Genomic DNA, 27983 nt, shown 5'->3' on the forward strand with positions numbered 1-27983 from the left:
AACTCTAACCACAGAATACACAGGCATTCTTGGGACATAAGCCTTCAGAGTCAGAAATGATCCCATTGTGAGCTTTGAAATCAATTACAACTTGAGACAGTAAAAACTACTTTTATCACATGTAGAAAACATTTAAGATCAGAATTGGCACCAACTTAAGAACAATTTAACAGAAGATATGAAATAATTCTACATAAGAGAAACATTCTGATATTAGCTCTGAGGTGTCAGATAGCCATTGTTATAGAAGCATTTTAAACTGTGTTCGGTCACTGTGAGTAGAGAACCACTGTTTGAATCTGAGCCTTTTTCAGAAATGTTGTTTCCTCCTTAGAGAAGCTTATGACAGTGATGGTCAGCTGAAAAATATTTTTTATATTGCATTCATGCATCCACTGCATGAGATCTCACTGATTCACTAGTTTCCCGTGGGTGGAACGTTTTCATGGAGATACTGGAGAGCCAGATCTGTCCACTTCATCTCTTGCTCTTTCACAGACTCAGTTGTGCCACCATTGTCTTGCTCTGGTTCAGGAAGCTCATTCTGAGAACAAAACAGAGGTGTAATGCATTCCACACATAATATGCTTCCTGAAAGGAGTGGGTTACTAAGACCTCATGTGGATAAGTACAAAAATCCACAAACGAGACCAGAGGGTGCATCTGAACAATACATATCGTACATACTGATCCACTTAAAAATATTATTAAGCCCAGTTATGAACAATATTCTTTTCACATGAATATGGTGCTTAATCTGAAAGGTAAATTGGTTTTCCAGGACCCTGGGGCCTTGCTATACACTCAGATTGCACATGCAGTGAAGAAGGAGAATATATAGCAAATGCAAAATAAGTAAATAATAGCATGACGCAATTATTCCATTGCTTGTTTGCAATGTGTTTCTTTTGCTGTTGCCAAGAATACAGATACTGCATTTATTGTAGCTGTTATTAAGACAACTGTAACATGTTACTTTCCTATGGCAGGTGAGAAATCCTTCCTCTTTCTATGTGCTGAACACAGGTGTGGCTGTGCTATATCAACTGTAGAAGTCAGAAACCCCTACCAGGTGCAACACAGAGCTGCTCACAACACAGTAAGGAGGAAGTATAGTTTAACTGAGATTTCATTTTCCTTCCTTATATTATTTGTTCTCTGTGTTGCTGTAGTGGTGCAGTCACACAGAGTGCGTGTTATTCTGCCAGATACCATTTGGGCAAGAATTCTGAGTTCTGGATCTCTGGAAATCCCAGCATGAGCAAAATAAAATTTTTCAGTTTTGAAAACAACATATGATTCGAGCCCATTTGAGTTCATAGGAATCTCTCGAGTGAGCACTGGATCAGATGCTCAGGACAGGCTCAAATACCACTTTACAGCCATTCTGTTTGTTCCCTTACAATGCCGCTCAGTAAGTCTCCTGTGAATTTGTGCTAGTTTTTCTATGTATGTGATCAGAGCCAATCCCATCCCTGGGGATCTTTATATCCACAGCCAGGCCTTTCTTTCTATTGTTAGTTGATGAGGCTTCCTGCTCTGAGGCTGCCATCTGTATGTGACTGTAAGTAGCTCAAGAGATGGCTGCAAGGAAAGAAACAGTAATGTTTGGACACAGGGTAAAGGCAAATGTCACCAAGGACCTAGTTGATAATATTCGGCCTGCCTAATAAAGGTTATCCCAAGCAAAGGGGGGTTTGGGCTCTCGTATCTGAGAATCACAGTTCTGCAAGATCATTCCCTCAAGCCCAAATCTTGGCAGCAAAACTTGTGTGCTGTATATATGGATTTTGGAGGCGTGTAGCTGCTCCTTACCCTTTCTGAAAAGACAGTGGTGTAAGGGCTAAAGCTTGAGCCATGTCACTGGCAATTTGGAAATGTCTCTGTGCTAAAAGAAACTAACGGCCTATCAGTCCCCATGATCTTAGCATGACTGCTTTGTCAGTGCTAGCCAGGGTAAAGCTTGTGTACCAGAGAGAACAAGCAAAGGGAAAATTCTCAGATACCTCTCACTTCCCTGCTAATTCCCAAAGGGCTAAGGAAGACATCGGTGGGGGACATCCAAAGCTTCAACTTGGGGATTTGTGGGATCAGAGGTAGCTTTTCCCCAGCTGCATCTCTCTGGCCTCGTAGCTGCACAACAAGCTGTACACTGCCTGAGAAGATAACTGCCATGCATTGGATGCAGTGCTACAAGCCAGAGTCCCACTGCAGATGCCAGTTCATTCACTACTATCCTTGTACTGGCAACAGCAACGGTGTATTTGGAAAAGGCTGATTAGGAAGACATTTGAAAAATTTTCAGCTTCTTTTAATGGAATTTCAAAAAGTGGAAATAAAGTGTAATCGAGACTGCAACTGTCAGCATGAGACGGATCCTCTGTTCTACAGACCAACTGGGAAACCACTTCAAACACTGGTAACGTGAAGGGGAACCACAGAGAAAGGACGATTCTACTTCTCCCTGATGCCAAACCCAGAACTGGGCGATGGGAAGGGCACTCCAGTTCTGAGGAGATATGGCAACTGGCCAGGGGAAGGGGGAGAGAAACATCCATATCCTCGTCTGCACACAGGAATGACTGGCACGTAGGACAGAAAAATAGTGAATCAGATCCACCCCAGGAACCTTTTGTACAAATTAGCCGCGCCACAAGTAATACTTTCTGTGCTGTTTCTTGGAAGGGGCTGTGGTAAACACACCAGTCTTGACTCAGATTGATAAGTAGCAATTCACCTACCAGAGGGATAGCCACATCCTCGTACGGCAATTTATCTTCCCTCCATGCATCATCAATCAAATCCAGTATTCTGCCATCCCTTTGCACTTCGCTGTCCATCGCTGTAGCAGGCAAGTACAGCTAAATCTGCAACACAAAGCAGATACCATTTCTAACATTCATGCCCCCAGCCACATAGCTGGGAGTCTGGACTACAGGCTTGCTCCAGTTTTGATCCAATTCCTATTAAACTTTTATGGAAAAACCTTGATTTTCCTAATCCACTCGAAAAAGGGTTGTAACCACAGGAGAACTACTTAATCTGAAACGAACACTATCAAACCAAACTGCAGATTGATGAATATATAAAACTAGCCTGTTATTATTAATTGTAGATATTTACATGTGTTTATAGCTACTGACCTTTAGAAGTATCTTTTGAGCGAGCCTGGGGACCTAGAGCTCTCCCGTCCCCTCTGACTCGGCGCTCAACTCTCGCGTATGGTTTGCTGCCCGCTGGCTCCCAGTGCCTGATCACCCACGCCTTCGCCAGCCTGGGGAAGAGGCAGAACAAAGCATTTAACGGCACACAAAACGCTGCCAAAACTTCAAGTTCAGGAAACGGGAGAAAAATAAGACCTGTCTGCCACCCTCGGCTACTATACTCGTTCCAGGGGTTTCTTGTGCCCGTCTGATGAGCGCCCTGCCCTCCTCGAGCTGTCACCTCGATCGTGCCAGGCTTGGGGCCTACCGGTATTCATTTAACACCGAAGCAGGCGGGGGACTCTCGGGGGTGCAGGAGCCAGCCGGCCACGCCCGGCCCCAGAGCTACTCCTCGAACAGGCCCTGCCGTTACACCCAGCGCTGCGGGGCGCTCCCGCCGCCCCGGAGGCGGCCCCGCGGTGGGTGGGGACAGGCGGGCAGGGCGGCCCCGGCTGGGCGCTGGGGACAGGCCTAAGGGCACCCCAGCCCCGCCAACCGGGGCGGCGCGGCTCCCTGCCCCTCCCGGCGCCCCTCCCGGCCAGTGCAGCCCCGTGGCCCTCCCGGTGCGCCCCCCCCCGGGGGACGCGGCCCGCTGCCGCCTACCCTGCCCATCGCCAGGAGGCAGCCTCAGCACGGCAGCGCGCAGGCGCAGCCCCCGCGCAGGCGCAGCGCTCGCCCGCCGCCGAGGGCCCGGCGTTGCTCCGCCGTTAGGTTCGTCAGCGGCGGGGGGTTGGGAGGAAGGGAGGAAAGACGGATGGACGGACGGACCGAGCGACCAGTGGCGGGGGTGTTTGCGGGAGGGGAGGGAAGCCAAGGCCGGCCCGGTCCGGCCCGGCCCGCTGCTGGCCTCCTGCCAGGCGGGCGCCGCCCGCCCTCAGTAACGGCTGCCGACCGCCGCCCTTTTGGGAAGTTCTTACTGCAACGTGGGTCGTGCTTTTCTCTTCATTGTAAGCTTGCTTCCAGCGACACTTTAAAATTGCGTCCTACTGTGTTTTTTAAATGCAGAGTAATCCCAGTCTTTTCTCACGGGCAGTATTCTTAAGTCCTCCTGCGTACTGTCACATTTTCTCCGCTTGACTCTACTGCTGCAATTCTTTCTTGAGTTGGGGTGCTAAACCTTGTTGTTTTTAAAATTTGTATTTCTTTTTTTTTTTTGCAAATACTTCCTTTTCCTTCAGTTTCGGAAGTGGCAGGCCAGGTATCATGGCTTCAGCTGTATTTAGCGACAGAGATTGTTTCCTCTTGTGGTATCTGCGTGGGTCTTTACTCAGTTGCCTCTAACTCGCACATCGCGACTTGCAAGCTTGAGAGGTCAGAATATAATACTAAGTCAACAAACCCGATGTAGCGTAGAACTGGCTAGAGGTGTCTGATTTTAAGGCTCTTCCCCCAAACCCCAGTAAGCTGGCGAGTACCGAAAGCTGGCAGATTCAGGCATCTTACCTTGGGGGCCCTGCGTAAAGCCAAACAGGAGCAAGAGTAGATGCTGGCTGGCTCCTCGTGGCACTAGAGCTTTCAGTGTTGACCTGGTCCCAGCCTCTCTTGGAAGGAGCTGCTGATAAAGAGCCTGGATTGCTCTCCGGATTTTCTTTCTGAATTTTGGCAGACATTCTCTGTGGTAGATGGTGAAATCTCTCTGCTACCCACTGAAAATCGGTTTTGTGTAGGTGTGATTAGAATGAAACAGAAGAGCTGCTACGGACTGATGTCCGCTGTTGCCACCTGGAGAACTCTCTTGGAGTGCTGTCAGCAGCTCTGGGGATCTGCTCATCTGCTCTCCTCTGCAGCTCTGCCGTCAGCAGTACAACAAAGATGGTCTGCATACTGATTGAATTTTGTTAAGCACAGACAGGACCAAAGAGAGACAAAACACTATCAAAATAGGCATAGGATTTTTTTTCCCTCAGTGGAATTTGTATTTTCTGTATATGTGTGGTTTAAAATACAGCTGAACTCCGAGGGACAGGCTTTAATGTCTGGATGGCATTTTAAAATGCTCTAGGAGCAGGATAGAAGCTCTGGTGGAAGTGAAACAGAGAAAAGCTGAGTGTGCATTTCTGAAAGTCTCACTTTCTGTGACCTGCTCCCTTTTTTGTTGATTGCTTAATAATGCCATATTAATCTTTGAGGAAACATATTGTGAGGATCCATCTGTAAATACTTGAGAAAGTGTGTAGATGTTTTGGCAACAGAAGATTGTGTGAATACCTCCACAGAGTGAAACTGAAGTGTAGTTTTGTATCCTTAGTGTGAGTTTAACCATTTTCCTGTTAGAGAGCCACAGTTTCATGGAGGAGCTGCTAAAATAAATTCTAGCTTTCCGGATGTGGTTCCATGGTAACTTTCTTTTTTTTTTTTTTTTTTTTTTTTTTTTCCTCATTTTTGCCTTTAAAGTAAACCTTTCTTGCTTCACAAATATGTGAAACTTCTATGTGTATGCGTACATATATGTGTTCGTGATTTAAAGGATGTCATTTTTAACTAAGACAATGTACTGCTACTATAAACCTGTGCAACTTATTTTCATAGCTTAAGGCACCAGAGGAATTTTTAAAGAGTTAGTGCTATCTTAAAAGAAAATTCTCACAACTGTATGAACTAGCAATGTGTTCTGAATGCAATTGTAAACTGTGTAGTCTGTTTAACCTAGTCTGTAATAGAGACCTGGGAGAAACCTAATCTATGGACAGATTCTTACTGCTACTTGCTACAAGGTGCTTATGATTTTTCTCTGAAGTGACAAGTGCCCCTGTCGGAGGTGGATCTTGGGCTGGTGCGTTTGGAAGTCCCCGCGTGTCGCTGATCCTCTGCAGTTTGGTGCACCCGGCAGGTGGGAGATCTGCCAGTCCCAGTGTGCTGAGTTCGCCCATTTGCTGAAGCACAGAGTTTCTTTCACTGCTGCTGTTTGAGTTATTCTGTTCATTAGATCGCATGTTTATATCACTGCAATTTGATAGTGTTGAATGGTTGCATTGGGTCTTTTTTTTTTTTTTGGTAGAAAAATGTTTTCCTTTATTTGGTGGATATTTGGCTTTTAAGTTCATGAAGGTGACCACTGTTTTTCCTCACCTGCAATTGCGTGCTAATGGTAATTTTTTTAACTTCCTTCTTCTGTGGACTTCTGCTTGTTCTGCAGTTAGATGGAGAAGTAGCCTTGTTTGTACATTGCCATGGATGACTGCTGCTTTTGTGTACTTTCCTAGCTGCTAAAGCCACCAGGATTTGGTGATGGAGGCTTTGCTGGAAGGAATGCAAAGAAATGGGCTGGGCAGGTATGTATGCAACAGTATATACTAGTCATTCAAAATAGTTTAAGTACTAACCTTCCCTCTTATTCAGAATCACATCCTCTGGTATCAGACAAAGCTTCTGTTGCTTAAATAAGGGCCTTGGAGTTTGTCCACTAGCACGCTGGTGGACAAATAGAGCGTGCAGTGGCCTTCAGCAGGTGCAGAAGCGAAGTCACTGGGCGAGCTGGCTTTGCAATAATCCTTTGTCAGATATTATTGTCTTAATTGTTAGAATTTTCATTTTACATCTTCCTGAAAACCTTACCTCTTTGTTGTTGTTGTAAACCCTTATTGCCTTTCAACATCAGGAGCAGTAGTAATTAAAGGTGTTAATAAATATTTTTTTTGGTAGCAGCCTTGCAAGGTTAATGAGACATGACTTTGTTATCTGTTTCTGCTGAAAACATCTGATTATTTCCTGCTTGTGTTGAAACTGCAGAGTCCCATTCATCTCTGAAGAATCCTTAATGCTCTCTTAGGTGAAAATATCTAGACTTTTGGATCCCAGAGAGAGACTGTAGTGCCAATAATGGAAAAAAATGTTTTATGTATTAAAAAAGCATGAAGCAAAAGTCACTGATGCCATTTTATAGTAATCTTTGAGAATGTGACTCAAGTTTACTGATACCATATCTTCTGCAGATAACTGGTTGCAGAAATCAAGTTTAGACTTAGCTTTATATTAGCAGATGCTGTGAAGGAAATGTTCTTGCTGTGCATAATAGCTGCTAATTTTTGGTTAACTCGCAGGACAGGGTGAACTTCAAATTTAACTGATTTTGGCTCCTTTAAGAAGTATTTCTCTCCCTATAGAAAAAATGCCAAGTTGTGAAGTGTGCATATGCTCTGGGGGAACAGAGAAGTTTCAATCCTTTAACCTATTGATTTCCATTTCTTTTCAGTGCTTCCTGTTTGACAGGCAAATTAAAGGGGTGAAGATCATCACAGAGTTCACTGCCCTCTAGGGCTGTATCTTGCAAGCCTTAATATTGTCCCTGGCTTAGCAACTTGTGAAGTTTTAGAGGAGTTGGTTGAATTGGCTTCAATAATTACTGCACCAAATTAGAAATTGCAGCGTCGCTAGGGAGCATGCTCTCCCCAATGGATTGCGAATGTTTTATTCTTCATTATCATGTTGTCATCCAACCCCCTCTACTTAGGGGTTTGTCTGCATTTGTGATAAACTTCTGTTTTCAGGAGCTGATAGCTTGGCTATAAGATTTCTCTGGTGACTGAAACTTGGTATAAAATGCCTCTGCCTGGAGAGCAATTAAAGCAAATACGAAATATGGATAGAACATGCTCTGGTTTACTTAGATAATGCATAGTACTAAGGCAAAGGGATAAGCATTTATAGGTGCTTATAATGGTTCTCTGAACAGAAGACAAACCCCCTGCATTTAAAGTGTGTATGTCATTTGTTCTCAGTGGGATTTCACAAGTATTCTTCATTGGTCATTGCCAAATTTAGGTCTCTGCCCAGTGATGGGAGCATACCACTTGTGAGATAGTTCATTAGAGAATGGGGTGAATGCATAAGTATTAAGTATATTTCTCTGCAAGCTGATTTGCATAGAGTTCAAAGCACTGCATGTGCAGAGTTGGTCCCTTGGTTTGTTCTGCTGACTTTGTTGTTATGGGACACTGGACCTGTGTTGGGTGGTGCCTGCTTTGTAACTTCAGCTTTTTCCCTTCCAGTGGTGGGTTCTTGACTTCCTGTGAGGCTGAGCTGCAGGAGCTGATGAAGCAGATTGACATTATGGTGGCTCACAAGAAATCTGAATGGGAAGGACAGACACAGGCTTTGGAAGCTTGCCTGAGTGTTCGAGAGCAGGAACTTTCCTCTGCCAGGGCTGCTCTGCAGGAAAAATATAAGGAGGTACCACCTCAGGTTCATAGTTTCCTGGTCGGTGTCGACCTGTGTGTTTTACATGTTACAAATACAGTATAAAGACTGAACCTGAATTTCCGAGTTTGACTTTGCATGGACATGTATTTTGGGTATTGTTTCATCAGTTTTGATTTTTTTTTTTTTTTGTTTAAATGCTAAGCCAAAACAAGGGGTTAACTTTAGCAAATAGCTGGCTAAATGAAACAGGAGCCTGTCTCATAATTGGAAATCAGGAATAGAATTTACAAAGGAGCCTGTTGGAACAGGGTGTCTGATTCATAATTCAATCAAAGTCAGGTGATCAGCTCCCTAAGGGTTGGTGGAAGTCCACAGACTGAATTGTCAGAGTTTCCAGAGAGAACCCAGAGATGCTGAATCTGGGTACAGCAGTAATCAACAGCCCAGCAATGTGCAGTCATTGGTAAAAAGAACATTTAGTGGTGTAAACTATACCAAGATATTGGTGGGAGATTCTCCAAGGGCTATTTTATGCAGCTTACGTTTGTAGCCTTTAGTTAAAGGCCTGGGGGAAGTGCACCAAATTTCTGTGTTGGTGGAGAAGTATCAGTAAGTGAAGTTTTTGCATAGGATGTGGACCATAAACTCTCTCTTGTGCAAATGAATTGATGTATCTTTTCTTGGATCAGAGGAAACCAGCAGAAGTCTGAATGGCTATATCTTAAGATCTAGCCACACTGACTTTTTCTGAAAGTGTTTAAAATGTGTCCTTATATTTATAGCTGCTGTGTCCTATCTTTCGGCAGGCTGAACAAAATTGTTTTTTGGCAAATTGTGTTTTGGCAGCTCTCTGAGGAAGTTGCTTTGACTTTTTGGGTCGACAGCCAGCTGATAACTGCACAAGCAGTTGGGTTTTTTGAGTGCTTGTACAACTATACTAGAGCTATTCTTACATTCTCAAAATTACCCAAGTAGTGCTGTAGCTTTTAGTAATTTGGTGTGGAATCTAGTAAAATAAAGACAAATATGACAGGCTCTAACAACAGTGGGTTAGGAACTCTGTAGTTTCTTGTTAATATGGTCAGGTGCTTCTACTGGTCTGCATGGCAAGTTTTGGAATTAATGTCTTTGTTACAGAGTTATTAAATTGGGAGTCATGCCACAGGATTTTCATGTGCAAGAACTGTCATTTTTATCATATAGGTTAGCATTGCTGTTATGATTTGTGTTTTCTCAAGACACTTTTGAAATATTTCTTACCACCAAAAGCAAACATTGATTTCAAAACTGAACTGTAAACTATGGTTAAAGTCACTACTGGAGTATATTCATGCTTTTGGTTTACTCATATGGATTTTCTCTGATTTCTTTTAATTTTTATTTGTTGGCTTGCTGTCCTTTGGACCTGCAGTTAGACAGGTGGCCACTTTGGGTTGTGGATGCAAAAAAGATTGGGGGGGGGGAGGACAAAAATGAGTCACAGGAGTATTCGAATCAATGTCAGGGAAGTCTTCCCCATGAGTTTCAAAGCCTCATTTCTTTCTTTGTCCTCCTCGTCTCCATGTATTATTTGGAATCTCTGCTTCACCTGAGCATAGTAAGATAATGACATGGCCATCTTTTCTCTTGGTAGATAGGTTGAAATCATAATGCATGGTTATGAAGAATTTGATGAAAATGCCAGATAAAAATAGCCTTTTGACATAAGCCAAAACTGTCAGTTTCATCCCAAAACATGAAAGCCAGAAACTGGCTCAAAACAAGAGGTCAGAACAGAAACAGTTCTGGCTCCAGCCTACCAAAGATTTAGGCATAGGCTTAATCTGATTCGTAGTGAGTGACCCCACTGAAACTTGCAGTTGTTAACAGAATTGGGATCTTTTAATAGTCATTTACCACTCCTACTAGAATGTATATTTACAAAATGAAAACTAATCCCAGTACCTACTGACAATAAAGTCCACTTCTGTTGTTTTATTTATTTGCTTTTTAACTCTTCATTCAGGTTGGCATGTTGCGTCACCAGGTAGAAGACATGGAAAAAGCTAAACAGGACATGGTTAGAGAATATGAACAACAGCTGAAGAAATTTCAAGAGGAGGTGAGTTGCAAAAAGAGAAGATTGGTTTTTAGTTCTCAGTTGATTTATGATCTGATAGGTGAAATACTTTGTGTCATTGCTTTTGTTTAAATGCCATGGTTTTAAAACTTCACACTCCTTTATTGTTTATGTTCTTACAAAAAAGAGCATTGAGTGTAGACAAAGTAATATTTTTATGCTTCATTAGGCCTGTTTTTTGCACTTCGGTGGAACTTGGTGATGAACAGAAAACTGTTGGAGTAGAAATGTGTAGTAAATGTATTGGTGCAATTTTCATGTGTTAGACATCTGCAGAAGTTTATTGCAGAAATGTCCTGTGTTCACCCATCCTAGTCACCATGGTGCTTGTTCTGAAGTTGCCATGGGTACAGGCAGCAGCAGTTTGCTCCTTCAGCATTTTGTGAAATTAAAAAACGGTGGTGGCGTAACTGGCCTTGATTGTATGAGATCAAGAGATGAGAATGGTATGTAGTCTCATCTTCTTTTTGCCTCCATTGACTCTGATTTGGTTGGGGAGGATTTTGTTCTCTCAAGGCATATTAATCTTAATAAACTTAAAAAAACGTAAATATACCTGAAAAATAATTTTTGAAGATAGTTTCAGAGCTTTCATCTCAAAAAGCTGCTTATTCACCACAAGGTGGTACATGTGGAATGTCCTGTAGGTGGTACATGTGGAATGTCCTGTAGGTGGTATAACAGCATTCCATGTTTATGCCTTAACTCTTTGCCTGTCTCCACTTGCTTGTCAGTAGCAGTGAGTTAAATGACATGAACAGCTAGTAGAGCATTGACCTGTTTCCTCTGGAGGGTTGGGCCTAGTTCATGCTCACTGTAAGCCATAAGTTAAATTAATTTGGCAGTCTCTGCTTTGACGACAGAAGGCATCTGTCCTCATTTAAAACACCTTACTATTCAATATGACTAACAGTCTTCAGTCACTAGATGTTCCCACTGGAATTGTGGATAAGCTGCAAAGCAAAGCTGAGGTGCATTGGCAGATCTGCCTAAACTGCTAAGGCTAAAATACAGTGTGCATGTTGTGGCCAAAATTGCAATGTGTTGGTATTTTACCCTCACAGTATGAATGTAGATGGCATTAAGCTCCAATATTCCTCAGTATTCTGTTCTTAGTACTGTTTGGGGAGAAATTCTTTCTGTTTGGGTTTACCACCATTACCAGTAAAATGACAGGTACAGAAATCACTGAGATTGTTGAAAGAATAAGCATGTAATCTTCTGATGTGTTTGGCAAAAGACGTTCATATATTAACTCTAAACCTGTATATCTGTCCATTCCCATTGGCCATACCTAAATACTTTGATTCAGGGCTCTGGAGAACCTTTTGTGACCAGTGCATGAGGTCTTCATTCAGATGGTTTTTTCTTCTCATGGTCCTTCTGTTCATCCACGGGCTTAGCTTTCTTCAGTAAAATGGGAACAATGAGTTCTCAAATTCATGTGGCTATTTGGAAACTTTTTGTTTAATAGTTGAGTTGGGGGGAGCTCATCAGATGGAAAATTCTGTGCAAGTTGCAAGTGATTATTTGCACAGAGGGTCATTTAAATGTCAAGAGTTTTTTCCTCATTCCTGTTTCTGATATGACTTTAGCATTCTAGCAGTAGGCGTAGGAGTGATATTTTCTGTTGGCATTCTCTACTCATTGTGAAATAGATAGTGTATCTAAGCAGAAAATGACAGATGAGGTAGTGTTGATATTATGTATAATGGCAATTCGCAAATCTTCCTTCTCCCGCTAAGCGGAAGAGTTCTAGTTCCCACCTGAGCTTCACAAGTATATTTTGATCACATAAGAAACTGTACCTCTGTGTAGAACTACCCCCCACCCCGTGTGTGGTGTGATGTGCCCCTCTGTATGAGGAGATCAACTACAGGTCCTGTCTGCTATTACTGTGGTGGGGAGCCACCTGTAGAGAGGGAGTACCATGCTCTTGCTGCATTAACAGCCACATGTAAACCTCCATCTTACCAATATTTTAGTCGTGTTTTAATAGTGGTAAGACAGAGGTCTAATTAGAGCTGCTGATGTCATGACTTCAGTGGCATCTATACAACTCGGCATATTTTGCAATCCTATTGGTATAATAGGCTCATTATACAAATAGAAGTCTTCACTTACAAGCTGTGTGGCCTTGATTAGGGGAATTGTTTGTGTGAAGCCATTTTGTGTGCCTTCTTTCAAAGTGCTGTTTAATTCTTGCCTTGGGGCCTTGAACAAAATTGTCTCTTTCACCATATTCCTTGCAGTTGTCCAGGCTGAGGAGGAACTATGAGAAGCTGCAGAAGAAACAATTAAGAGAAGCTAGAGGAGAAGCTAACAAGAGACAAGGGGAGGACCAGTTTGAAATGAGCCGACTGACCAGGAAGCTGGAGGTATGTAGTGAAAAAGAAAGTGCTAACCAGAATTTGTATGCATTAACTGACTTTCTGGGCTTCAATGGTGACTGAATAGTCAACTAGGAAGAGGACTATGAATCCTGCTTAAACAGTACTCTCTGTCTACTCTCTCGGTGTAGCTCTTCTCAACTGCTTGTGTAATAGAGGCAGTTTCCTGTGTTGGGGCCTCTGTGTACACAGTATAAACTATGCCACTGTTCTTATTCTTAGACTAAGTGAAAGAAAGAAGGTGCTGGAAGGGTAATTAATTATGTGAATGGAATGAATTTCAGTGTGGTGAGGTTGTCATCTCGCTTCTTTGAGGAGGAGGGAGCTACATGCCAAACTTCTTCTCAACCCTGTCTCACCTTTTAATCTTTCTGCTATGCTGAGCTCAACCACATTCAATTTTCTTCTACTGTACCCAGAAGATGTGGCTAACAAACACATCTGACTGATGTAGTGTCCAATTTCTGGAGCAGAGATTAGCATTAAAATTCTGTAGTTCATACTTGCCATCTTAGTGATTTCAATAGCAGCATGTTTTGGAAGCTAAAGCCAGTCTGAATTGTTAAACCTCTGACAGCAAATCCATGAAACTAGCCATGAATCTGTTAGCACTTAACATTTGTAAACAGCAATAATTGACACTGACGTTTTAACTCAGGAGGGAAACAAGTACAGCAAGCACAGTATGTGAGGGGTTTTATACTGCTGAGTTGGTGCATCAAATGACTGGCTAATGGTTTCCCTGCTGTGGGGAAAGGTGCATGAGGATATGGTGGAGAGAGAAAGCAAACATGGATATGAACTAGAAGGGGGCCTTCTTGTCAACTGTATGGACGCACTGCTCCAAGCCACCCCTGCTGTCCTTGCAGGAGTTTCGTCAAAAATCACTTGACTGGGAGAAGCAGCGCTTGCTTTACCAGCAGCAGGTGGCATCGCTGGAAGCACAGAGGAAGGCTTTGGCTGAGCAGTCTGAGCTCATTCAGGTACAATTAATATGTGCTGAAAGTTTTTGTTTTGTTTGTGGCAGCAGGTGGGAGGGCAGGGAGGGGGGGAAGAGGGAGAGACTAATGAAATCTCTCAGGCTTGAATCCAGTTTAGGTTGCCATTGAAATGACTTTTAATGTCCTGGCGGAATAAGGTTTACTTGTATAAGTGGTGTATGGAAAAAGGATCTGGAGGCTGTCAACAGAGGTTAGATAAACCTCGTGCAGCTCTCCCTGCCACCCCTCCAATAAGTAGAGAAGTTAGTAGGATGTGGCTTTCCCTAGGAGACCACAGCATGTGACATTTTAAAATAGCTGTTACGTCATGTCATCTAGTGCAAAGATGTGTACCTGCCAGTACCTAAATATGTACCTTGTAGGTCCAGCTCAGAAGATGATGTTGGAAAATAGTCTTCCCCTACAACAGATACTTCTGCAAAGTACTGAAGTAACACCAGTTTTCAGCCCCCCCGCTTTTTTTTTTTTTTTAAGTCTCTTAAAGGCAACAAGTAGTGGGGCTGCTGTTCCTGAAAAGCTAATCGTTCAGTGAGTTAGTGGTGCTGCAGCTGAGCAAGATGAATTGACCTAGAGCACAGCTGTGAAGTCGTACTGACACAATCACAGCAGACACTGATAAGAAGCTCTTGCTGGGGGTTTTACACTTAATGGGCTCCTGAGTTGCTCTTGAGTGGAAGCTCCTGCAAGGAGGAAGCTTGTGATGACAGGATTGAAGCTGGCTCTGACAGGGGCTTTGTGAGAGGCTGACACTAGTAGATCTGCAAATGCAGAGAGAGTCATTGAGCAGAAGGTCTTGCTGCTCTGCTGTCTTTGTATCATTGATAGCTCAATTGTCTGAGAACAGATGTGTCCTTGGAGTGCAGGCTGGTATACTGGAGCGCAGAGGAACTCTTCTTACTCTGCAGCAGAAAAACAGGAATGTGGGGAGATTTTTCCTAAGTGGTGTAGATGACTTAGTTGCATAGGTACTCTGAACAGACTGCCTGAATCCTCAGTTTCTTTGAAAAGCCCAACATGAAAGTGCTAAATTTTTGCCTTGGATGTTTCTATGCATTTTGTATGCTTGGTTGGTTTTCTGGCACAAGATCAAGCTGAGATTTGTGACCATGCAGTACTTCCCCTTTCTCTTCTTTCAGCTGGCTTCCCCTCATATCTTTCAGTGCAGCTTAGGGAAGCCTGGCATTCTTACCCAGTGATGAGCACCTTCCTGTAACACCTGCAGCCTTTAAAGTCAACAGGTGAAACTTGGAATTCTGTGCTGTCCTGTATGTTCTGTGGCTGAAAAGAAGAGAGAGCTTCAATGTTTTCTTCGTGCAGAAATAAATATTCACATAGTCTGATACTCCGGTTTCTTGGGTGGAGAAAGGCTGTACTTTAAACTCTTGCCCTTCCTGATTACCTTTTCTGTCATGACTATTCAAATAATGAAAAGACTGTAATCAAAATTATACCATAGTCTTCCAAATGCACAGTTCCTATAGTTTCCTCAGTTATGAGGCATTATATGTCAGGCAATAAATCAAGGCATGTGGTGATTCTGAAGCTGGCAGGAATTGCTACTATTAGAAATGGGGACTAAAGGACTACTCAAATATTTTGTTTCAGCTTTTAAAAATTATAAGGTACTATACAAAAAAGGAATATATGAAGTGAATATTCTTAGAAGCTTATATGAGAGCTGGCTTGTTAAATTTCACCAGCTAGCTACGTGGAAAGAAATTCTATGAAATAAAGTATTGTGCCTATAAATAATAGAGCATGTATTGTTTGCTAGTCATATGTTCCTTATAACTTTTTTTGTCTGCCATTAAAACAATGAAACATTCAAAGTGAGCATTCTCACAAGCTGTTAGAACCAGGTATTTACTGCATAAAGCAAAACATAATTGACAGTTACACCCAGTTCGGTTTTTGATCTGTTTGGCGGTTGTGTTTTTTTCCATTGTGCACCAAGAGCTGCTTTCTGTCCTGGTGTGGAATTAATGATTGGGTAATCTCTAGCTTGTGTATGGTATTTGCAAACCTTCTTATGCTGCCATTTCTCCTGGTTTAGCTTTAGGTTAATGACCAAAAAATAGCAGGCAGCTTTGTTCTTAGACAGTTCATGCTTGGACAACTTGAGTGATTTGAGATACTCTTTTCCCAGATTCTCTTTGAACCCCTTTTGGAAGCAGACAGCCCCCTCTTTTTGTTTGTTTTTTTTTTTGTTCTGTTTGCCTTCAGAAGTTTTGCCCATCATGTAACCCTGGAACAATACTTTCCCTAATTCCCTGAAAGGTACTGTTGCTTACATTGAGAATGTGACTTGTTGCACAAAGAAATAAGTAGTTGTTTTGAACGTAGTTTTGATACACTGTGTTTTTGATAATTTAGCTTTAATGCAAACCAATTGCTCTTAGCAGACTCAGCTTGCCAATCGGAAGCAGATTCTGGAGTCAGTGGAGCTGGCTAGCCGATCGGAAATCCAGCACTTAACCAGCAAGCTGGAGAGGGCCAATGATGCTATCTGTGCTAATGAGTTGGAGGTGGAGAGGCTTAACATGAGAGTGGATGACCTGACTGAAAACAATCGGATGATTCTGGAAGATCAGCAAAGAGTTCAAGAAGAATTAAGGCAGTCCAAGAAAATGTTAGAGGTCAGTGGTGGAAACTGAATATAAAGCAGTGCTTGTGAGAAGTAGCACAAAGGCTCTTCATCCCAGAGCTCCCATCTCTTTCTAGAGCCTTTGTAAAGCTGGCTTTGTACCCATGTGGTGCTCTGCAGTATTTCCAAGGGTTCCTTAAAAATCTGATCAACCTCTCGTTGCCTTACAACAAATTGATTTGGTCCGTCTTGTAACAGTCATTCCTTCTCCCTCCTGTGCAGGTGCTACAGGATGAGAAGATGGAACTTAGAGCCACCTTGCAGTCTCAGGAAGATTTCATTGACAGCTCCAAGCTGCACCAGGAACAGTTACAGAAAGAGCTGGCCAGGTTGACTGAAACTCTTCACACAAAAGAACTCCTCATCAGGTAGCATCTGTGCCTCACTGGTACTTATGCTCTTGAATCCAGATCTATATTCCAGGTTCTCCCACTGAGGATGGTAGAAGCATTTTCATACAGCTGGATCTGCGTTGGTTGATATATAGAATGGTACGCTGTAGTTTCTCACAAGCGCTGTGCTTCCTTGCAGCATTTGCCAAATTGCATTGCTTTTGAAATCAACTGATACTCAGTGAAGAGTGTGGAAGGAATCAGCTTTCTGCTCAGCTAGGTTTCTGGAGGCAGCACAGGGCTTTTGAGCTTTTCAGCTTTTTTTCCCCCAGGCATTTTCAGTCAACTGCTGGAGGCCTTTCAGGATTTGATACTGTGCTTATTAATGTAGGTGAAAGTTCTCACTGATTTAATGATGTCAAATTAGGGTCTTGGTAAAGTAACTACATTTGTGACAAAATCATCTTGGCCATCCCCATCTGCACTGGCAACATGCAAAAGCTATAGGGTTCTGCTGGCCGTGTCAAAAGGTTTTGGTGTATGTTACCTAAAAGCCACACCGTTTCTTGCAAGCTGGATATCTGGTAATGGCAGGGAGACTGTCTGGATCAGGGAGGCCAACATCAACATAGGATGTAGTCTTTTTTAAATCAGCCTGAACTCAAACAGGGGTCTGTCATCCAGCTGGTATGTTTGCTTATTCACAGTGCACACAGGTGTCGCCTAGTGTTGGGTTTTGTGTATTTTTCAGAGAATTGCAAAAAAATGGTGGTTTTGTTCCCTGTATTAGTGAACTCAGACATGATGTTTCTGTGCTGAGATTAAAATTCATGTTTCTGCTTAGGGCCTTGGAGGAACGCTTGCAAGAGAAACAATTGTCTTTTCCGGGGCTGGAGCTGGAGCATTTACTACTGCAGTTGGATGTTGCCCAGAAGAAGGAACAGCACTTACAGTCAGAAGTGACTCAGCTTGAGAACAGGTAGCCAACTGCTTGCTTCCCCTGGATGTGCAGTGAAACTGGGATAATAATATAATACCTAATATATTGTATTCATCAAGTTAACCAGTCCCACTGATTTTTGTAGGCATATTTTAAATATCAAAGGGCTGAAGAAATCAAATGCTATTCATTTTGCAGTGTAATAGTGAGACTGTTTTGCTAATTGGTTGGTTGCTTTTCACCGCACACTGTGGGTGTTTTCAGTGTTTTAGCTTGCTTAGGCTTAGCACCTTCATTGGTAATAGGTTAAGGAGTCTTTGTTAGTCAGCTGGTAAGAACCAGATCTAGACCTTACTGTGAAATAAGAATTATAACCAAGTCTTCCTCTCTGAGTTTGTGGTTTTCAGACTAATGTTTGCATGGGAAGTTTTTAATCTTAGAATGGTAAAGAAATAAACAAGAAACAGCTATTACCTGTTAGATCAGCTTCCTGATCTCTTTTGAAATTATTTTGGTAAACAAAATCAAAGGATTGGTAAGGATCTTCTAGGTTAAGAGTCCAGTTTCTGTTATGACGGACATAGGAGACTGCTTGGAAGATCAAAGTTTCTCTGACTATGTCCTCCTCCTTGGGGTATTCTAATCTGTAGTTTTACATTTGGCACCCAGCCTGGTGTCTTCAAATGCAAGGTGTGTACAGCTGAGTGAAGAGCTGGATGAGAATATCAAAGAGCTGCAGTCAATGGAAGAACACCATACCGAGTCAAAGGCAGAGATTAAAAAGGTAACGTCGCTTTGTTCCTGGAGAGTGGGAAAGGTGCTCGTGGAGTCAGCCATTACCATGTGTGTCATGTGCCTCAGCAGAGACTGCAGTGCACAGTTAGCAAAGCTCCAAATGGGATTAAAGGCCAGGAGTGTTGTGGAGGCAGTGATATGCTGAAGGGTAAGGAGCAGATCTGACAAAGGAGGAGTTGAGAGGATGCGTTTGCAGGGTTCTGTACGTGGCTGTGCGGTTTACTTTGTGAGCATCTGTTAGGCCTACTCCTACATCATGCAGTACTTAGCTACAGTGTGGAGATACTTGAATTAGTGCTGGAGGGGCAAATATGCAAAGAAATTAAGGCCTGGAATCCTGAGTTTAAGCCTAATACAGGCTCCCAACAGGATGAAGAACAGGGAGGGAATGGGTTTTGCTGTAATGTGTCCTATCACACTGGAGACAGGGCTTCAAATGTGTTCTAGTCGATATGCGAATAAGGGAGTTTGTTTCAGGCTTGATACCTAGACATGAACCAGGATCTAGAAGAAATGGAGCAACTCGTCTGGCATGAGAACGTCACCGTAGTGCTCTGTGCACCCACGGGAGGCAAGCCCTCCAAAAGGCTTGACTTTTAATAATGGTCTAGAGCAGTTAGTGTGAGAGCTTTCAGTGGTGCATGGTTAGAGTAGAAACCTTATTGGACTTGAGTGAAAAACCTCACTTCTGTGAAAATCTTTCATCCTTTGTTCTGAATGTACAGACATGCAGATCTTGCCAGAGGTGCGTGCTTGGTTACACATGTAAACAGCCACACAATAAATGAATCTCCTACAGGCTGCTGGGGAGGAAAGAGAGATTTATTGTGGTTGTTTCTATTTTATATACTTGGGAGGCATTGAGGTGACATGCAGATAAATCACCGTATGTATAGTATTTACATGGCTAGGCAGAGATCATCTGGTTCAGTTTTCTAAAATGCTTGTAATTCTCAGAAAAATCGTGGAGGTTTGGGTGGCTAATATTTGTGGCTGATGGAATGAAATACTAGGGAAGAAATTATGCTATGTTGTTGTTCTATTATGTCACTGAATAAATACACGGTGTGCCTACCAGAATATTGTATGAAGTTCAGGTCTGCCATCTCAAAAAGGACTGAATAAAACAAGATAAGGTATGGAAAAAGATGACCAAAAGGATGGAGTGTTTTTTACACAAGGAACAGCTGAATGGAATAGGACTTACCAAACTGGAAAAGAGATAAATGAGTTTGAACATACTAAAAATAAAATCATGCCTGTCATGTGGAAAGTAAATAGGGAATGATGATTCTCTCATAATGCAGGGACTAGTGGTCATCAAATGGAGTTATGAAAACAAAGAGGTATATTTTTACCCTGTGCATAGCTAGCTTGTGGAAGTTTGCCATGGGTAGCTTTAGTTGCTACAAGCTAATATTGATTCAGAAGACTTAGGACAAATTAGTGGAAGAAAAGTCTGGCTAGAGCTATTTAAAGATACCATGTCTGCTTCAGGAAGGTGGAGTGGCAAATTGCAAGGTTATATTATTAAAGCATTACTGTGCTTGCCCGGTGATGATAAACCCTTGGCTATCTGTTGTTGGTCACGGAGGTAGAATGGTGAGCTGAAGAGACTGTGATTTGATCAATTATGGGTCTTCTTGAGTATTCCACAGCGTAACTTACGTCTTGTCCCACTTGGCAGTTTACAGTGTGGAAAAGGATTGGGATTAGGTGGTTTTCCATCAAGAAGGACAAGCATGCACAAAGGGCTTGTTATGTAGAGCTTTTTGTTTTCCAGTACTTAGATTTCACATTACCATGTGCAATATTTTTGCTTATTTGCTGAAACATCTTTTAAAAGCTCGTGGGTGGTGTGTGCATATCTTCCTGCAGCTGAAAGAGCAGCTCTCTCAAGCTGAACAAACTCACAGCAGTGAGCTAGAAGGGATGAAAAGGGAAATCTCCAGGTTGACACAAGAATTACACCAGCGGGACATCACAATTGCATCTGCAAGTGGCTCCACATCAGACCTAGAACAACGGCTGAGAACAGAGATTGAAAGAGCAGAGAGGAAGGCGGTGGAGCACAGGGTAAAAAAGGCAGAAGGCTCTTATGCTGTCTGTTTAAGGGACCTGAAGGCTTGGAATACCACCCTAGTTTTTAGCTATGTTAAGTTTCCATCTCTCTTCAGCCTTTGAACAAAGACTTTAAGACCCTTCTGATGAAATCTTCTGATTTATGGTGTTCACTGAATCTGTCTTGCTTCTTCTTTTCAAACTTCTAACTGGCAGTCCCACAGAATTCTTTGAGATCACTCATGTTAACTAGGCCTGGATGATGACATCTTTGAAAACTAAAGTAAATGACTGTGCATGGTTATTTATATGGCCTTCTCTATAGGGTCCCTGCAGAACTAATGGCCCAAACCTTCCTTTATACTTACGCTTGAATTGAGGGTGGAAAATGCCTGTAGGGTGTTGTGGGCATGTATTGTGTTGTGTTCTTTTTTCTGAGCTTGTTGTTTGCCTCTGTCTCTTCAGGTAATTCTGGTCCAACTGGAAACCTTGAGGCTGGAAAACCGTCATCTCTCAGAGATGCTGGAAAAAACAGAGTGTGGTATGCTAGAGGTATGCTTTAGGGAACGGAGATGGGAAGGGGCTAGTGTTGTGTGTCCCCTACCTGGGAACAGTTATAGTCTTTGCCCAGGCCTCTCAAAATGCTTGGTAGAGTTCAGTGAACTTAAAACCCAACCAAAAGGGGCAATTTCTGAGGAAATAAGGCCCAGAAATACTGAGCATCTTGTTCAGTCACAGAGTAGTGAGGAGAACTGCAGAAACAGAGCCCTTGTCTCAGATTCTTCTCCATGGGGTCTGGCCCATGATTTTTGGTACGTTTTGTTACATTTCCATTTTATGCTAGATTACCTCAAACCTCTGAATCTAAATCTCTGATGTCCTTTTGACCTGTCTTCGAGCTGCAACTGCTCTGGTCTTTGCAGTTTCTGGGGTGAGAGCATGTTCCCCTCCTGGTGAGGAGCCAGTCAGCAGGGTTGCCACTTGCACTCCACAGGCAGGTTGCAGCCTGGGAATATGGGCTGGATGCCCTGGGGCAGTGTGCCTGGAAGGCGCACTGTGGTGGGCTCCTGCTGGTGTGGCACTGTTGAGACTCGGTGAGGGCAGCTCGTCCAGTGGGGAGAAGGGGAGCCTGCATGGAAGAGGTGCAGTCTTGGCAGGAATAATACCTTGAGGGTGGTTCATTTTAGTGCCTGTGTCAAGGAAGAAAGGGCTGGTTTGCAGCTTCTGTCTCACATAAACCAGAATGGATGCCTCACAGGGGGCAAAGACTGGATTCAGACAGCTGAAAACCTAACGGGAGTATATCATCAGAGCTTTTATCCTGTCAGATCCATGGGAAGGAAATACTGAGCTCTTAATATTAGTTTGGGGTGATAGTCAAATGTGCCAAGTTCTTGGGACTCCCGAGTGTTGAACAGAAGCTTGCGGTTGGTGAGATGGAGAAAAAACAAAGCTTTCTGGAGGGCTGATTTGAGACTGAAATGACCCGAGGCCCGTTACTTTCTGTTTGAAGCGCCTGGTGGGCTTTTGCCTGCCTGACTTACCAAAAACTTGATAGCGAAGTGCAAAGCGAGAAACCTTTTTTTTTTTTTTTTTTTTTTTAAAAAAAAAAAAAAAAGCCCCACAGCCCCATGGCACAGGAGCTACCATTCTTGGCCAGGTTCTTCTAATGCATATTTGGAAAGTCTTTAGTTACAGCAGCAATGAGAATGAATTAAGCATCTAAATTTAACAGAATTGGCAAAAAGAAAGTGGGAATGTCACAGGAGTGGAAACAATGGAAATGATGCCCACCTGGTCTAGTAAGGAAAAGATGGGGGGAAGCAAGCTGTTCAGAGTTTCAAAAAGAAAAAGATAAGTTACTTCTACCAGTGAAAGTTTCTAAAGCACTATGGGTCATCCCAGGTGGGGAGGTGTATGCACAACCTTTTGTAATTATTACCATAGGCCTTTGCTAATTTGAGTGAGGGGATCTAGAAGTGTTCCTGCGAACAGCTTTGCTGGTAGATCACATGGAAGGTAGTTTCTGACTGAGAGTGGTTACTTCTCATCCACAGCTAAGCCACTGGGGTATGTGTTTCTTCACACCTGTAGGAAGTATCTGATACCTGGAGAGTTGCTTGGACTGAGACAGTTTACTGGGGTGCCACCTGAGTGTGCCCAGCTTTGGCTGAGAGGCTTGCATCTTAGCTATGTGAGGGAATCCTAGAATATGTAGCTGGAGGAGAACTCGAGGTCATATAGTCCTTCTCATTATCCCAAGGCAGATACATCTGAACCATTCTTGGTCTATATTTTCCTGGTTTCAAAAGCATCCAGTGATGAGAGAGACTTCCTTTCCTAGGCAGATCAGCACAGCTTGTCTGGATGCAGACACAATAAGGTATATATAATTGATTTGCTCTTACAAAAGCCTTGAAAATGTTGCCAGTCAAAATTGGGATTAGAGGATATGCCTTAAGGAATCGCTTGCTGGCCTTTGCTCTGGATTTGACTATGGTGTTTTGCAAATGACTTCAGCCCTTCTCTGTCTATTAGGGAAAAGATGTCACCCTAAGAGCACTCAGTGAAGACTATGCTGTTGAACTAAATAAATTAAAATCTGAGAACCAGAAATTGCAGAATGATCTAGCAGAGGCCAGAGCAAAACTGGAGCTCACTCGGCAGGTCTGCCAGCATGAACCCAAGGGCACTGCTCAGCAGATGCAAGACGAAGAGCCTGAGGCCAGGGATGTGCAGTACAGGTAAGTGTTGCATGACCCCAAGGATGCTGCTTCCTTATTATGAAGGAGAACAGAATGTGTGGGGATGTGTGGGTTTTTAATGACATGCTTTATGTATACTATCTATCTCTAGCACATAGTGAGTATGGGAGAACACAAAGGACTGTTTTGGCATCTGCCTTTATGCTTTAAGTAGTGCAATAGCTTTTTAGTCCCAGCTGGTTTGTGTTCTGCAAAGCCAGCTAGTATTTGACTGTCTTTTGACTGCCTTGCCTTTTTCTTTGATTGGGAAGCAGTATGTGCTCTTTTTGGTAAAGGGATTCGATTTAGCCCAGGTGTCTGTACTCCTTTCTTTTGCAGTACTAGGATGTGCACTCTGTAGTTTTTGATATCTACAATAGTAGAAGAGTGAGAGATAATTTTCTAGAGACTGGATGTGCATCTGGAAGTCCTATGGAAACAAGATCCAGTTTGGATTGCCAGGGCTATTAGTAACCTGTATGTTAATTGTTATCTCTGTGCAAGTTTTTGCTGAAGTTCAGCTGCTAAGAGGCAAACTGTCAAACAGTTATGTGTTCAAAACTGCCTTCCAGGACAACTTACAAAACACAGCACAAACATGATGAACAAGCAGAGAGAATGCATCACAAGCCTGACGGGATTATTGAGCATCATCAAGGGGAGCCCCAGAGATGGGAGGCTGCCAAAATAGGAACTGTGACCCCTGAGATGGGTGAGCTACCCACCCAGACCAGCAGGAAGAACTGCACGGAGTCACTTGCTTTGGGTGCCTTGCTGGGAATGGATTCTTTGCTCCATGTGCCGGATGGAAACGAAGATTTTGCAGATGGAGCATCTAAGCAGTCCATCTCAAATGATCAGACCAAATCTGTGCCTTTGGTAAGCAGTTGTATAGAAGCTGTTTGCTATTCAACAGCTGAGGATATAGCTGGGTTCTCATCTGGCAAAAGGAGCCAGATTTTTTTAATGTATGGTCTGGCTGCATGGTGTGTATGATTCTTTAGGCATACATCAAATGTTAACATTAATGTAACAGGGAGAAAAAAGCACTGCTGAATGGTTAATACGTTGACAATGGGAGCCATGTGGTTATTCTTCAGAACTCTCTGGGGAAGGGCTTTTTGTTTGGTTTAACTGATAAGCTAATTCCAGAAGTTCATGGTTCTCTCCATACTGGTGCTGTACATCAGTGTGTACCATGAACTGCTTCTGTCACGTCGGAATTCTGCTTCAGGTTTTGGCTTGGGTCTGTAGTAGATGCTCAGAGTGGATGCAGAGTGCTGAGTATTTCAACATACAGTTTCTGAGTGAGTCTGAAAGCTGGTGCTGCACATCCATGTTCACTGTAATGCACAGGGTGAGTCTGACCCCTCTGAATGGGACTGCAGTAGTCAGCACACTGAACTTAAAGCCACTTACGCCAGCTGATAGGAAAGCCTGAAATTGGTGCTTCACTGCACAAGGGGAGGCTATTATTTTTCTCAGTTGCTGATCACATTTTTTTAGTAGGGAGCAGTGTTGGCACCTTCTCTGTCCTTCTGCCTCAGCTCAGTTGCTGAAGCGCTTGCCCAAAATACAGGAAATTTGGACTCGATCACTTCTAGCCTGTGGTGTTGAAGACCATATATCCCAGTACCCATTGCAATGACCAGGCTGTAGACTGATTTGAGCAGGGAGGGGAATGGAAGAGGGACACAGAGTAATTTTCATACTCTGGGTCAGACAGGGCTGTAGTAGTTCAGGGAGGGGAGAATCCTGGGTGCTGATCCTTGGTCCAGATGTGTTGCCACTAGCAGTCTTCGGAGTATTTTTTTCCTCTGGTTGTGTATTGTTAGCAGTGACAACAGCTATTTTTATTTCGGGGGAAGCTCAGAAAAGTGTCTCTAAGGCTGATGCACAGATAAGCAGAAGCTTGTCAGGTTTGTAGATTTTGATGAGGTTTACTACCAAGAACAGGTCTTGATTGTTTCAGGACTAAAGTAGCTTCTGGGCATGTCCAGAGAACAAATGTTGGGAGCTTAAGGAACTGTAATATTCTAAATTGAAACTCTTAAGACTGCAGGATTGGAACTGAAGTGTGAACAGTTCCGCTGCAGGGTCTGAGAAGCTCTAGGGCTTGATGTTAAATAGAAGAGAATGTGCTGCTTTTTGTTTTGCAATGTAGAAATAAGGTTTCTAAGGAAATGCAAATACTTCTCCTGGTGTTGACTGGGACTCCCTGCTCATGGTCAGGCTCCCAGTGTCTTTGAATCAGTTCCTTTAACATTGAGAGAGGAGAATTCTCATCAGTAGTCAATAGTGGGATGGGAGAGATTTGCTTGTTATCTGCAGCCTTTTGTTCTACTTCCCTTTTTTCCTGGCTGTTGATAAAAGACCAGAAAACCATGAGACTCCAGGATTTGGAAATAACCAGTTATGTTCTCTTGCCAAGACACTGAGACGTTTTCTGTAATGGAAACCAGCCCCTTAGTAACTTTATAATTCACCTGCCAGCCCCTGTGCAGGAAGCTTCTCTTCATCAACTCATAAATTAAGCCTAGTTTACAATGTTAGTTTTGTAAGTTAAGAACTTGTGGGTAAGTAATGTGAGTAGCAGGAATAGTTCTTGACTGTAAAGGAAAGAATCTGAGGTAGTTTATTGACCATTGCTAGCTGAACTGAAGTGGCGTTCAGTGAGCTGTGATGGGAGTTTGGTCTGTACTTCCCCTGTGGGACTGTAGCAGGAACCCTTATTTCAGGGAAGCAGAAGAGGTATATAAAAGAAAGCAGAGATATCCCCAGTGCTGGTCCAATCTGTCAGTTCTTTCCCTTCCCTGGAGCCCGTATTCTTGCTCACTGAGTTTTTTATGAAGACAAGGAGCAAGATGTAGACCTTAAGCGTGAGGCTGCACTCATGCACCCAGGACAAAACCCTTGGTATTTTGTAGTGACCTTCTCTAGAGTTATGCTATGATTGCCCGTGCCATGTCATTCCCTCTCATTATTTGAAGTGGAGGGGCTGGTAATTTAAGTGAAACTCCAGTTGCCCTAAGTAAACAGTCGATTCCTATTGATACCTCTGGGATCAGGGTTCCACCTGTGGAGTGCGACAGTTATGTAGGCACATGGAGAGCTTATTTCTGTTCAGCTCTAGCCCCCCAGTGCCTTAGAGAGGGAAACTACTGGAATGGTAAAGTTATGTGTGCTGAGGAACTGATTTTACTCCCTGCGGTTTTGGCAAAGGCTTGGGAGGCTTTCACTGTTGGTTGGAGACCGTTGGGAGGGACGTTTACCTATGATACAAGCATGAGAGCTGAGCGCTTAGTCTGCCCAACACGATAAACACAAGAACTCTTTAGAAGTGTATTTAGTTGCGTGGTTTGCGGATCGGTAGTGTTTCTGACTGAAACTCGGAATGAAAGAATACCTGATATCCCTTTGTTTCCCTTTAGTGTCCCCTGCCTACAGCTTCAGTTGGATCGATAGCTGCAAGATACCTGGAAGAGGAAGAACTGAGATCCCAGCACATACTGCAGTGCCTAAATGCTCACATTGAGGAACTGAAAAAAGAGAGTGAAAAGATCGTGAGACAATTTGGAGACCAGCAGTAATGTTTCTTATTGCATTTGAATGCTGGTTTACTTACATGGTTCCAAACTGCGAGTGGGGAGGTACCTAGAAACCAGTTGCCATTGGAGCTTGAGTGAGAGGCTGTATCTTCCACTTGGAGCTGAATCAGCAGGATGGATATTGAGGAAAGGAAACTCCTCTCTAACGTGTTTGATCTGATGGAGGGTATTACACCACAAACACTTTAGTCAGCTTGCTGTAGGTCAGAAAGCTGCATCAGACATATGTGTTTTTGCACTTACAAAGAGATTATGGTGTTTTTTAGAAGCAAACCGTTTGCTAATTTTAATGTAAAGTATTTTAAGTATATTTTATACATGTAAAAGCATTGGAATAAAACAAAATGGAAAAACACCTCTTTTCTTTTTCATAAAAATATACAGAGTAAATGTCTTGTGGCTTATCTTGCCTTCTCCTCAGGAACTTTGATCAACACTTTTTCCATCCTCTCCCTCCCAGAGTAGCTATGTTCTTCAAGGAACAAGGACTATGATTCCTCTTTCCTTTAGGCTACTTGTATTTTCTCCAGTTAATTTTCACGTAGTGGAATTTCTTAATATTTCCTGGTTCTTGCAACTCCTGCCCTTTACTGTTTGTATATTATCTGGCATCTTTATCTTGCCTTGCACATTGCTTGAAGTACTGCAAAACAGCTAAGGAATGAATGGTTGGATTCTCGTTGTGGTCACAGCTCTTAGAAAAGAAGGGAGAGTAGTTGGAACTGGAAATGAAATTGTATGGAAGGAGAACCTGCAAACAAGTGAGCTTCATCAGTATGGCAGACGTAATTGCAGCTGCTGTGCAAGCTGGTATCAGCCTGTTTTGACTCTAGGCAGTCTCGGACACTGTCTAGTCAAGTGGAACTGCTGCATTAAAATACATCTGTGACCTGTTTTGAGGAATATATTCAGTCCTTCCTCAAGGAAAGTAAGTTGTTAATAAGTAAACAGAACCTGTTTCCTATGGACTTGCCTTTTTTCCAGGGGCACTCTGCAGTTCTTCTGTG

The 27983-nt window shown here is 43.0% G+C and overlaps 2 protein-coding genes across 13 annotated transcripts; one reads left to right on the forward strand and one right to left on the reverse strand.

Annotated features, from left to right (window-relative positions):
* Positions 1–95: 95 nt before the first annotated feature.
* On the reverse strand, positions 96–3943 carry ANAPC13 (anaphase promoting complex subunit 13). Of its 3 annotated transcripts, none has more exons than XM_087739288.1 (4): positions 3807–3943; positions 3144–3274; positions 2742–2867; positions 96–544 (listed from the first exon to the last, which is right to left on the reverse strand). In XM_087739288.1, exons 3-4 carry the CDS (start codon positions 2838–2840, stop codon positions 419–421), a joined length of 225 nt encoding a protein of 74 aa, XP_087595414.1. In that variant the 5' UTR covers positions 2841–2867; positions 3144–3274; positions 3807–3943; the 3' UTR covers positions 96–418. The 3 variants fall into 3 exon arrangements, with proteins under 3 accessions (XP_087595414.1, XP_087595415.1, XP_087595412.1); XM_087739289.1 differs by lacking the exon at positions 3807–3943 and adding an exon at positions 3472–3610; XM_087739286.1 differs by lacking the exon at positions 3807–3943 and adding an exon at positions 3360–3553.
* On the forward strand, positions 3776–27325 carry CEP63 (centrosomal protein 63). Of its 10 annotated transcripts, none has more exons than XM_087739280.1 (16): positions 3890–3914; positions 5941–6033; positions 6340–6475; positions 8192–8372; positions 10348–10443; positions 12714–12839; positions 13721–13834; positions 16252–16488; positions 16719–16864; positions 17673–17807; positions 18438–18552; positions 20442–20639; positions 21090–21176; positions 23163–23368; positions 23941–24247; positions 26800–27325. In XM_087739280.1, the coding sequence occupies exons 3-16, from the start codon at positions 6432–6434 to the stop codon at positions 26956–26958; spliced, it is 2151 nt and encodes a 716-aa protein (XP_087595406.1). In that variant the 5' UTR covers positions 3890–3914; positions 5941–6033; positions 6340–6431; the 3' UTR covers positions 26959–27325. The 10 variants fall into 10 exon arrangements, with proteins under 10 accessions (XP_087595402.1, XP_087595410.1, XP_087595408.1 ...); XM_087739277.1 differs by lacking the exon at positions 3890–3914 and adding an exon at positions 4023–4150; XM_087739281.1 differs by lacking the exon at positions 3890–3914 and adding an exon at positions 4023–4150 and having other exon boundaries at positions 6407–6475.
* Positions 27326–27983: the final 658 nt, after the last annotated feature.

The sequence above is a fragment of the Nipponia nippon genome, unplaced genomic scaffold (genome assembly GCF_047370975.1).
Source record: "Nipponia nippon isolate SJK-2023a ecotype South Korea unplaced genomic scaffold, ASM4737097v1 scaffold_7, whole genome shotgun sequence".
Lineage (NCBI taxonomy): Eukaryota > Metazoa > Chordata > Aves > Pelecaniformes > Threskiornithidae > Nipponia > Nipponia nippon.